This window comes from Corvus brachyrhynchos, unplaced genomic scaffold, assembly GCF_000691975.1.
Source record: "Corvus brachyrhynchos isolate BGI_N302 unplaced genomic scaffold, ASM69197v1 scaffold70, whole genome shotgun sequence".
Classification (NCBI taxonomy): domain Eukaryota; kingdom Metazoa; phylum Chordata; class Aves; order Passeriformes; family Corvidae; genus Corvus; species Corvus brachyrhynchos.
In genome coordinates this window covers 2,393,182-2,405,608 of record NW_008236217.1, presented here as the reverse complement: position 1 = coordinate 2,405,608, position 12,427 = coordinate 2,393,182, and the positions used below count along the sequence as shown (strand labels likewise).

Below are 12,427 nucleotides of genomic sequence, written 5' to 3'. Positions count from 1 at the left end.
GCAGCTCTGCATAGTGTACAGCCCTGCTGCATTCACAGATCTCAGTCCCAGCAGAACTGCTGCTCCTGAACTGCCTTCCAGTGGTATGCCGCCGCAAAGCACAGCTTTCCAGTTGTGTGACAGGACAGTATGCTGTTCTCCAGGCCAGCTGTTTACAGAAGGAGGCAAAAACCTCGTGATTGAGTTATGGAATCATCTCCAATTAGGCAGAGAATATTCTCAACTCCACCAAGTAAGATTGGGTTATGTCTTTAAATGTCTGGCTTTAATTTCTCAGGTGTTCAGTACAGATGTTGGTGTTTCCAGTTCACCTTTCTGTAGTGCTTCTAATTGCAGAATAGCCAGTCTATTTGGACTCCCTAAATTTTGGCCACCTCATCTCTGGTGGCAGTAATTTCCTCAGGCTGATTTTGTGCTGTTCTGCAATGATATTTAGAGAATTAGCACATTTCTTAGAACAAACCACAGTTCCTGGAAGAGACAGGTAGTAACTACCTATCTCGGTATTTACTTCATTACTGGATGACAGGGAACCAGCATAGAATTTCCTTTGTCTTTTTTGAGTATTTACGCTTTTTTACTAAGGCACTTATTTTTGTCCCTTTAATCTTGACCTTTTCTGCTCTTTCTACTTGAGTTCCTTGGGAGCAATGCATTGGAGAGAGGCCATTGTTCTTCACACAGAGCTTGTTCTTTGGGGTTTCCCCCGTCTGTCTGCAGGATGCAAATTTCCTTACCATTCTGTAATCCAAAATCTTGTTACTGGGGCTTGATAAATCATCTTGACATGTAGTTGGGCAGCTGAGATGTCATCTCTGAAGTTTGACTGTCTTTTCAAGTGAACCTTTAAATATATCAAAGCCATTCTTCAGTTTTTCAGACCCCAACTTCGAGCATTAATGTAGTACATCTTCCATGACAGAAAAGATTGGAATCATTTTCATAGAGTCATTTTCTGCTTTCATTTTCTCTTAGTATTAATAACAACTTCTACATTTAAAAAAAGAATAGTGACAGGAAAAGCAACATGTCAGCCTTGTTCACACCTAATTCTATCCTCAGAGTAGATGAATGCGTGTCCATGCAGTGATTTTTATTCCTAGATGCTTAAGTCAGGAAAAAATCTCATTAAAGCCAGTGGGAGTTTTGATCTACCTGACTAATAAAGTATTTGAGAAGAAACATAATGCTTGTTGATCAGAAAGGCTAATTTTGTAGGCTTCAGTCTTGTCATGCAGGCCGGTGATGTCTGGCAGTTCTTTTTATGCTGGGTATTGATCTAGGAGCTATCACAGCTCTTCCAAGCTTTAATTTTGTGGAAAACTCTGTCATTATTTATCCATGCTCTCTATCCATTTAAAAAAAAAAGAAAAAGAAAAAAAAAACCTTCTAGGATAGAAGGCAAAGAATTTTCTTTGGACTTTGTATCTCTGGGACTCAGTGGATGACTTGTCTGGTAGAGAACTACTGGTCTATGAATACTATGATATTGACTACCAGTTTTTAAGCCCCTTATAAAATTTTAAAGATTTATTCTTCTGAGTTGCCAAGTATGCACATCTGGAACATCCATATGAACACTGGGCTCAAGGTATCTCCAGTCAGATACTCAGGTTTTATAAAGTTTTAGGAAATATTGATCATAGAATCCAAAGCATATATCATAGTCCATAGGTCCTTTTAAGCTCAATTTTTGAGGACCAAAGAATAAGAGACCGAAGAACAAACGTGATGATACACTTTCATATGCGGGCTCGAATAATCTTAGTAAGTAACAGAAATAGCATTACCCCACTGGGGTTGCTTTCAGATGAGAAATGACATGTGATGTTATTTTAAAAGAACACTATGTAGGTTAATTATTGAATGATACTTATGCAGCTTCTAAAATGGCAGATTTACATTCTGTAGCAGTTACAAGGCCACCACAGGAGCTCACTGCTGCTTCTCAGTTCTGTCTGACCAGGACTGATTCCAAGACTGGACCTTGCTGCTGTAAAGAGGAAGAAAATTTTAAGATAAAATAAGGGGAAGAAAATTTTAAATAAAATAAGGGAAAGAAATGCTGACTCACTTTTCTTCAATTAAGACTTCACAGGAAAAGTTTATTTTTAGTCTTAGCAAATAACGTGGTATTCTGATCTTCTGTGAGTATTTATACTTCTTTATTTTAATGGAGAATTTATACTTCTTTATTTTAATAACTCCCCTCAAGGCCAATATAAGCTAAGCATGTAAATCCCCAGAGAACTTATGGAAAAAGGCAACCCCATTCACTTAAATGTAAAAATAAACTATTTGGCTTGCAGAGAAGGATCTCATAAATTGTTATTTCTTTTCTTTCTCTGTCATCCAGTACTTTCTTGGCCAGATTGAAGGCACACACAGTTTCCTGTTTGCATTTTTTTGCTTTGAAGTGATGGTGAATAGATTCATTAAATTAGAACAAAAAATCTGCTAATCTGTTGCTTGTGTTCTATTGCAATGGATGAACTAAAAGGCTGGAAGTATTTCTGTATTTGTTGCAGTGCTGTCTACGGTTTGTTACAAGCAAAGTAACCTTACTCAGATTTTTAAGATGTGTTTTCCTTCCAGCAAAATCACCAGGTCACAGCTTTTCCAATTACACAGAGAAGAAGGCAAGGAGACAAAGCTAGTCTGGGGAGCTTTCTCTTTCAGCAGCAAAGTTTGCATTTCTTTTAATGTAGTTAAAACGTTTGACAGGAGAGAGTAGGGTTTAGTGATGTGAGGTGATTTCCAAATGAGTGTTAGCTTTTTGCTGACCTACTTTTGACTAGTGGTGTATTCTTGTCCATTACTTTTTGTCATTGAATAATGCTGATATATTAAGCTGTGTGCTTCAAGGGCATTGTAAAATTGCATGTAGGGGCAGGACTGAACTGTGAAAGTGTGAATTACTCTATCAGATCAAACCCAATTAAAAAGTGACAAGCACAGCAGGAGAAATTGAAAGCAAGGTTTATCTTTCATGTAACGTAAGAAGTCACTATATCGGTTAGAAACAAAGTGAGCGTGCTACAGATACTCCGCCTCTTCTCGTCCCTCTCCGAAAATTAATAATATCTGCTGACTTTATTATCCAAAAGAATAAGCCCCTGAGTTGTAACAGCTCATGTTGAAGGACGCTGTGACAATGGCAAGAGAAGGGGAAGTACAGCACCCGTACACCTTGAAGCTTTTTGCTATCAAAGCGTGCGCTGGGCCTCAGGTCAGCGCATTTGGGGGTTGATGGGTAGGGAGTTTGGAAGAAGTGGTTGCCATTTGTATAAAGCTGTAGTGTGTCATTAAAGAAAGACTTGCCGTCTTGCAGGCTCTCCGCAGTTCCGCAGGATGTGTAGTAATAAAAGCATGGTAAGGAAACTGAGCTTTTACTAAGCCCTGTAGTTGTTACAGAACTGCTGCAAGCTAGGGAAAGTTATTTAGTCTCCAGTGCCATTGCAGAAATCCTGATAAACCCTTTTGCATAATGTCCACTAGCACTCTTCTAATGATTAGTTGGGTATGTGGATGTATAAACTAATGCAGTTGTCTATGTACAGTATAATAGTGCGGAGTCCTGCTTCCAGACTACTGGGGCTGTGGTGGGTTTGGGTTTTTGTTTGTTTCAGGTTTTTTTGTTGTTTGGTTTGTTTGTTTGCTAATCCAATAAACACATATAACAAACAAAATACAAAAAAACCCCAACCAAAAAGTAAATCAACCTTGCAAAATGTCTTCTATACTTGCCATTGCATTGCAGATGGCTTCAGTGATGTGTGACTGCTGTGTGACCTGGTGAACACCACCTTCTGCAGACAGTCGATGTTACACTGACCCTGATGCTTGCTGCTAATGGTATTACCTCAGTGAACTCCTCTGTGTATAAACTTCAGCACAGCTGATTTGGTTAATGCTGAGTTTTCAGGTTAGGTTTTGGTGGGTGACATTCCACTTTGTGAAGGAAAAAAACCCGTCAAACACAGAAGGGGAAGCGCTTGATATGTGTGTGTGCTTGGAGCCATTGTATTGTAAGGAAGGTGGGGGAGATGAGTGGGTAAATTCACAGGGGTACCTGATCCAAGTTTTGCGTGTAAAAACAGTGATGCTCTGTAGGATGCCTCTTCATATAAAATACACATCTGATTTACAATGAATTAAGACTTTAAAAGAGACCAACTGATTTACAGTCCTACTAGCCTTGGACTTGGCAAACAGCTGTTAGGGAGAGGGGAAAATGTTGTCATATTGTGAAAATGGTTATTGTCTAAAAGGCTCCACTTTCCTGAAAGAGGTTTACCTGCTACCATTGATGGAGTACTGGTGGTAATTCAAAAGAATAGCTTTTTTGTTGTGTGTTATGGTAAGTAGTCTTTTGGAGTGTCTTCTGGGTGAAGAAGTTGTAGGGACTCAGACAATATCTAGGTCTGAACTTTAAAAACAAACACACACAACTCTCCCCCCAAACACCAAACCACAAAAAACCCCAACCTGAATTTCATAACAATCTTGAGTGATATTTCTTTTCATTCTATAGTGTTTTGGTTTTATCAGAAAAAGTTTGATGCAAAATTGATAACAATTTAAAGGACTGTTGTGCATGCACTGATGCATGTTTTAGGCTGGCTTACTTCTCCTAAAGATAAAGAGGAGGACCTAGCTGCATGTGTAATGTTTCTTTTTTTGTGGGGATGATTGTTTTTTGGCTGTTCTTGTTGTCTTTGTTTGCTTTTTATTTTGTCAAGAAGAAACTTCTACAAACTGTGCCTTTGTTAGTTTCACAGTTTTTCTGGCCCAACAAAGAGGTTAATGCATTCGTTATCGATCTATTATTATAATATAGAGACAATAGACTTTCAAGAAAAAAGGGAGAAGACACCCACACTCTAATTTGAATGTGAAAAAGATTAATGAAATTCTTATTCCTAACTGATATGTGTAAAATATGTGGGTAAGAGATGAGTTGGTTTAAAAAAGAAAACCCCCATGAAACTGTACAGTTATACTGTTACCTAACTTTGACCTTTATTTTGCAGTGACCAGTGTAAAAGAAAGTGCTGAGAAGTACATGGAGATTCTGGAGGATAAACTACATAGGTAAGGATGATATTGTGGAGACCCTTTGAAATCTTAAAGATGCTTGTACATGCAGCATTGATATGCATAGAAGTGTTAAGAAACTTGCATGAGAATAATACCAAAAATAGTTCAAAGTAGGAAATACTGATTGTGTTAAGAGCTCTGTTCATGGCTGCGTTCAGCAGCCTGGCAATGGGTGCAGGTGAAAGAATCACTGCATTCTCCAGTGCACAGGACTGCTCTGGAGCAGTGGTGGTCCAGCCAGAAACCCCGAAGTATTGGGGATATGACAACTGGGTGAAAAATCACCCTTCTGCTCCTATGCAAAACCCAGTGCTGATTAGGGCCAAGGAATCCCTTACCAGAATTCTGTACATCTTTAGCAAGTAATGACAGTCTGTGTAACAGTTTTGGAAAAATGCCTATTTGGGGTATTGTGGAGAGCAAATACAAACCAAGACAACAATAGAGATATCTTAAGAACTGAATCCTAATGCAGAATTTACAGATTTTTATGCTTTTTTTTTTTTTAAAACAAATGCTAACATTTATATTTCCTTCTCTTGCTGCGTGAAGGGGGTTCTAGGTGACCCCTTTTGACTTTCAGCTTCTCCTTGAAATATGGTTAGCAAATACTACACTGCTGTTGTAATGGAATCTTCTAGTGAGTGAACTTTGCCCTGAATGAGTGTATTTGTATTGAAAAAGGCTTTCATGGGTTGTAACTGGAGTTTGTGTCTTAATGAAATGTAATCCACCAAATTAACACCACTTCCATTTCCATTACTGAGCAGGTATAATTAATAAATTGTTGCCCTTGCTATTTTTTTTGTTGTATTGACAAAGAGAGGGTTCTATATGTTTAGTTTTGTTCACTCATACTTTTGAATATAGAAATATTTATTTTACTCAACTCTTAAATTTAAAAGATATTCAGATCTGAATTAAAAATGATGGAAAGAGACCTGAAGATCAAGCTTTGTGTCTGTGTGCTGCCTAGCCCTCTCTTAATAACATTTTTACTCCATATACTTCAGTCCATTAGTTTAAGACACATCTTAAGGACTTTGTGTGCTGCCTTTTTGAAAACCATACTCTTCAATAAAAAATAAAGTATAGCAACATGTTTTGATGCTTCTAGACTGTATGGATTTAATTTGACATATCAGGCTCTCAGAAGGAAGTAAATTTCTCTTTAAGTGTTAAATACTTGGAGAATCTGTATGTTTGTTTCTCCTTCCAGAGGTTTATCAGATAGAGTTTGCAGGTCCCAGATGGTGACAATTCATTCCTGAACTTGTTTTCCAAGATCTGCAAATGGTATAAGTCTAAAAATAGTTCAAGTAATTAAGGGCTAAGAATTTGTTTGAAAATTGATGGCAAGAGAAAACCTTTAATGTTTTTATCAGAAAGAAGTTTCCAAGATACGATGTCTTGAAAAATAGTTTATTTTTATGCTAATAAGGTGGTTATAGATGTTTGTTTTTAATACGTTCTTTGGTCTTTAAGTAGTTAGCTGCACCATCTTTACAGCTTGAGCAATAAAAAGAAAAAGCAAGCAAGAGCCCAATAGGCCTCCCTGAACCCTGCCCCTGCTTAGAGCAGTAACATGAGAGAGCTTCTCATTTGCGGTCTTCATACAGATGCTCAGATTACTCATTTATATATATCATAAGCTAAAGAAAGAGTCTCTAAGGAAAATTTAAAGAGTGAGTTTTAAGATTACATTTTAGACAGAGGTAGAATTTGCATCTGGCTCATGGATGCGCCTTTGGGGATGCTCTTGAAACCAAAAGAGGATCAAGTCTGGGTAGCATGAATTCAAATAAGCCTCTAAAGCTTTTCTCCAGATGAAATATATAATTTTGCCAGGTAATGTTTCAAATAGAAACAGCCTAGATTCAGAACCCTTCAATTTAAGATACAGCTTCAAAGTAAAGCAGAACTCTCAGAAATGTTGTTTTTGACCACTTTGTAACAGAAGGAAAAGGAAGTTAATGAAGAAAACTCATAACAAAACAGCTTTAATGAAGATTCAGGTTTAAAAAATATCAGTTTTTTCAGTTAATTTCCCTCCCACCCACCTTTTTTATTTAGTGTGGAATATATTCCTCTTGTCCTTTTTTTTTTTTTTTTAATGGTTGGAGGGTGGGGAGGGGAACATAACTTATTTGCTGGAGCACCTTTTGGTGAGGTGGGGGTTTTAGGGTTTTTTGTTTGTTGGTTTGTTGGTTTTTAAAACAAGTGCAATGCTTTTCACTGTGACCTAAAAAATGCATCCATTGTTGGGTAGCTTAATAGAACACATTTCATTAGGAATGCTACTCTTTTGATAGCCTTGTACGTAAAGAAAAAATGGGAAAATATGCATTGACAAAACCCAGAAATATGTTCAGTATCTGTTAGTTTCACCCCAAGGAAGGCAAACCACCCATTAAGTATACAGATTGCTTGACATTTTTTTTTCCTTATTTAAAGTATGGGTTGTATTCTGAGAGTGGACTGACAGTTGTTGAGGACAATATCCTCCAAGAAAAGAATGAACAAATAGCACATTTAATAATGTTGCTGCTGTCTCTTTCCCAGTCACCAGCATACATCAAACCATTCCTCAAGTTTATACATTAAATCATTGGCTGCTCTCTTGAGATTGTAAGTACCACTGCCATCTCTTCCATGGTAGACCTTGCAAATTGCTTACCTTTTGTTAGCAAACAGGAGATGTGCAAAAGTGGTCAGAGTTAGGGTAACCAAAGTGAGTTCAGCAGAGACATCTGGATGTCTGAATATCTGAAGTACAAGAAGTTTTGCGTGGATAACTTCAGCTCATCACTTGAGCCGTTTAGGAGGGATTGTACAGGAGAAGTTTACAGTAATTGCCTGATATAGATAATTGAAATTCAGATGAGCATCTTCTCGTGGGACCCTTGTTCTTCCACAGAAAGTGTTTTTTTTTTTAATTTCGCTTGTTTTCACACCAAGTGAAGGCTCTGCTAGCACTTTATATCACTAACATAAATAAAATGTACTTCAACCATCCAACTCTTTCAAGAACCACCAAGTTCTGCCATAAGTGAGCTTAAGTCATGTAAATGAGTGAGGGTCACGAGCTGATCCTAGGAGAGAGTGCTGTAAAGCCATAAAAGATTTCATCTTGAGCTGTTAGTGGCTGTATGTCATGTTGTAGAAACTGTGATGTCTGCTATAGGAGAACTGTTGTGCTAAGGCTGCTGAGTAAGGCTTTCCAAAAGCTTTTCCCTCTTGTCTATGGAGCAGCACAGACATACTTGGGAGTGCCAGATGGTCTGCGGTAGTTTTGCGTAACCCATGACCCTCCTCAGTTGTGCTGAGGGCTGTTCCAGCTGCTGGTAGTATCTTAGCAGTGCACAGATAGGACTGAAATGTCATCTTTGCCTGCCTGCCCCCAAGACTGTGTGTTTTCTACTGTGCTTCCAAGAGACCTTACGGCCCCTTCCCTTGCTGGATAATGATCTGATCTTATTTTGCTTACCAACAGTTCTGCTGCTGGAGTATTAAAATGCAGGTTAGACAAAATACTAGATCCTTCTAGTGACTCATTTAGTCCCTTTCTTCTTCCCAGCTGGTCTAAGTCATACACAGCTGTGAGAACATTAGCTCCAAAATTCTGAGCAGCAGATACTTTATATGCGGTGATGCATTCCTTCATATCTCTTGGCCCACATGGTGATGACTTCTAAATCCCTTATCCTAGCTGCCTCAGGCTGGAAACAATTTTTTTGTACTAGCTGATGTAAAGATGACATTTCTTGAGCTGAGGGAATTTAATGTGATTGTACTGTTCTCTAGGCCTTGAAAGATTATGCTGTGACTTCCATTCATCACAAAAACAGGGCTTTTAAGTGGCTTTTCCTAATTCCCAGATAGGAATCATGAAATTGTTTTTGGGGAATAATATTGTTCAAGAATAACTGGTGACAATTACACAAAGGTATTTTATTGAGCTATTTTCTGTGCTATTCTGCAAGAAAGGGGAAATGCACAAATATAACAAGATGCAATACTGCAATGACTTTGCTTTGCCATTGTTGAGTGATAAAGCACCAGGTAACTTTGCAAATGTTTGCAAAACCTTTCTTCTTTAATTGACTCTCTTTTGCTGTTTGTCTTGGGTTAATTTTCTGTTCAACAATGTTTGTTTTCATATTAATGGTGCCTTTAGTTGCACTCATGGGTACATGGTATGGAAAATGTCGTGGAGTCTTAACTTACAGCACGTAAGTTGTGCTCATCCGGGTGGTTCCTTGTTCACTGAGGTGTTAAGATGGTTGGTGTGATACAGGCAACTTGCATTTATTGAAGCAGCAGAAATCAAGCACAAGGTCTGTTTTACCCGGTCTCATCTGTGATTTTTTTTTTTTTTAAAGCATTTCAACCAAATGTCACTTGACTAGTTCAGAACAAATGTGGCTGCAGCCTGGTTGCTCTGGCTGCTAGGGCATGCATGTATGCTGTGTCAGAAACAAGGGTTTCTCATGCAGGCAGTGTTTTTAATGCATTTGAGTATGTCATCTTCACTGAGATCCTGTCCCTTCAGGCAAGACATCCAATGTTCTGAGAGTCCCATGCCATAAGAGGACAGGTCAGGATTAAATGCCACCACATCACATTCCAGTTTACGTGAAAATGAACAGTCTTAAAAGTTATTGCCTTCCCTTATTATTCATTGTTAGCTTACATACCACATGTCTTGAGTCTCCTTTATAACATACTAAGTTTCAGAAATGGTTTTGGGAGCAGAGCTGGGTTTGAATGCTCTGAATAGCACAGCATACTGAAAGACAGTGTTTCATACTGCTGATGGTCTTAAAGATGATCTCAGGACACATCAAAAGGACTGTGTACCCTGGCAGATTTGTAGCTCTCTTTCTCTGTTGTTCCTGTCTGTATGGAATATTTTGTGGTTTAGTTTAACATTGATTATATAGGTGCAGTTTCCCCAACTGTGTTGTTTGCTCATGATTTCAGGCTGTTGTTTTTGAGTGGTCCTTATCTCTGTGAAAAAATGCCCTTGGATGGCAGTGGAATCACTTGTGTTGCCTGCTGTTACAACAAAGGACTGCAGGACTAGGCTCAGTGTGATTAACTTATGTACTGAAAGTTTGGAACATGTTTAGAGATTGATGCTGCTTGAAGTGAATATGTTACATAACTTGCCAGATTCATAAATTTGGAAGAAATCTTTGCACTCTCCAGTGACATTTGAAGGCATTCTGCCTAAATCATGGTTTGCTGTTCTTTAGAGTAAAACAGTCTCTCTCGACCACACTGTGTAGTTTTATCATACTGATGGGTACCTAAAAGGCCTTCAACCACCACCAAATAATTTCTCATGTTTCAGTAAAGTGAAAAACACATTGCAGTGTCACCAAACTCTCATGGGAACAATCAAACACTTTACTTTGGACAATCCGTTCTCCTTGTTGTGAACAATACATCTGCTTTGTTTCAGTTACCTTATTTTTCTGTCTACATGAGAGAGGCTGTCATGAAAACAGGACTATTGTTTCTTAAAGGTTCATGTTTTCCTGATATTCTTTTCCAGCCTGAAAACAGCAACTCTTCTCATACTACTTACTTTGCTGTGGAAAGGTTATGATACCATGGATTGAAGGATTATCACTTTCAGCCATGTAACTGGTAACAAGAACATAGGAACTTGTGAATGAAAGTAGCATTTTAAATGGATTTCTATAGGGGAGGGGAAATTTGGCAAGATCCAATGGATCTTTTGGTACTTTTGTAGTGAGGGAAGTTTACTTGCCCAAAATACTCACAAATCAAAGGAGCTGTGAATAATGGAAAGCAAACTGCTAAGTGTGTTAGTTAATAAATTACAGGTGATTTTTTGGTTGCTATATTGGCCCAGTCTTATTTGGGAGATACATCTTCTTTTTTTAATGGTTTTGCAAAGTTCCACAGTGGTGAATCCAATTAACAAAGAAGAAAAATGTAAACATCTTTCTTGCTCTGTTTTCTCCCCTCTGCTTTAAATGTTGTGTGCTTTCTTATTTGCTGTTCTTTAATTGCCCTGTCTTGAAGTTAGCAATCTTAGAAAGGGGACTTTCTGATTCTCCTCCTTCTCTTTCCTTTATTGTGGCTCCTCTGTCTTCCTTCCTTGGTCTTGTCTCATTTCCACTTTGTGTATTTTTTTCTTACCTTTGTTTCCAACTCTATCCCTTGGGACACCTTTTTTTGCCTATCTCCTTTGTGCATCATAGAGCGGGGGGAAGTTGGATAGTAGGAATATAATAAAGCACTTTCTACACAGAAAACCTATTCTCACCTTTAAACCACATTAGATTACTTTTCAAGCTGTTTTAGGCTGCATGACCACACTGCAGGTTCTCACTAAATATCCTTATTGTCTTCACGATCACTTGCAATGTATTTGAAAATGTTTGCAGTTTCCTGACAAAGTATAGTATCTTGGAAGCTCTTAGTAAATTTAAATAATGTCAGAAGATATTTGATGGTATTGCTTCACAGAAGTGGATTAGCCTAGATTAACTGGGTCTGGAGGAAAGGGGAGAATCTTCACTATGCCTTTCATTTCTGGTTGTGGAAAATGTAGCTAATGCCCACAGGGTGTGGAAAAGGAAATCATCTCTATAGAAGTGCAGCAGATTAGTTTCTAATCATGTTTCTGCAGCATAATGTGCATTTTATCGTCAGTGTTATCTGGTGGCATGTGCTAGTGGAGATCCCTTGATAAACTCATGTCTGTGCCAGGATGGAACTCTTGATCCCCAGCCTTGAACTTGTGTTTCAGCCCTGGCAGGACTAATATCTATCTATAGATGAAATGCACATTGCACAAGCAATAAAAATAGAGGGCAAAGAATGCAATCGGCTTCCTTCACCAAGTGAGAAAATGTATTTAAAAAAAAAACCCCAAACAAAGCAAAAACCAAGCCGAAAACCACCCCCATTACTACTTCTGTCTGTGGCATCCACAAGATAGGAGATAATTCCACTGATGGAACCCACCACGTCTTTTGTAGCAGTAATCTACTGTGTCGCAGTAGCAGGAATCTTCTGAATTTGCAGTGATAAAATGAATTTTTTGCTTCAAGGGGAGGAGAACTTTGTTTTATATCCTAGGGAACCATCTGCTGGTTTAAGGTGTGGAGGGAGATGGGTAGGCTTTTGGGCCCCACAGTACTCTGGGGGAAGGGAAGGTAACAGAAAATTTACTTCCTCACTTTAAGTTGTAGTAGACAATTAAAACTGCACCAATGTATATGTGTTACATATAACATTTTTACAAAGCTGTTTGGCTTCTATATAAGATGATAAGAATTGAAGAAGG

General features: G+C 38.3%; 1 protein-coding gene across 2 annotated transcripts in view; it reads left to right on the top strand.

Moving 5' to 3' along the window:
- DISC1 (disrupted in schizophrenia 1) overlaps positions 1 to 12,427 on the top strand; it is a 173,725-nt gene that overhangs the window by 121,692 nt on the left and 39,606 nt on the right. For both annotated transcript variants that reach the window (XR_001865580.1, XM_017745360.1), the window contains exon 9: positions 5,034 to 5,094. Coding sequence is in view for 1 of the 2 variants with exons in the window: in XM_017745360.1 (XP_017600849.1) it covers positions 5,034 to 5,094 (61 nt within the window). In the remaining variant the exon portion in view is untranslated. The remainder of the gene's footprint in view (positions 1 to 5,033; positions 5,095 to 12,427) is intronic.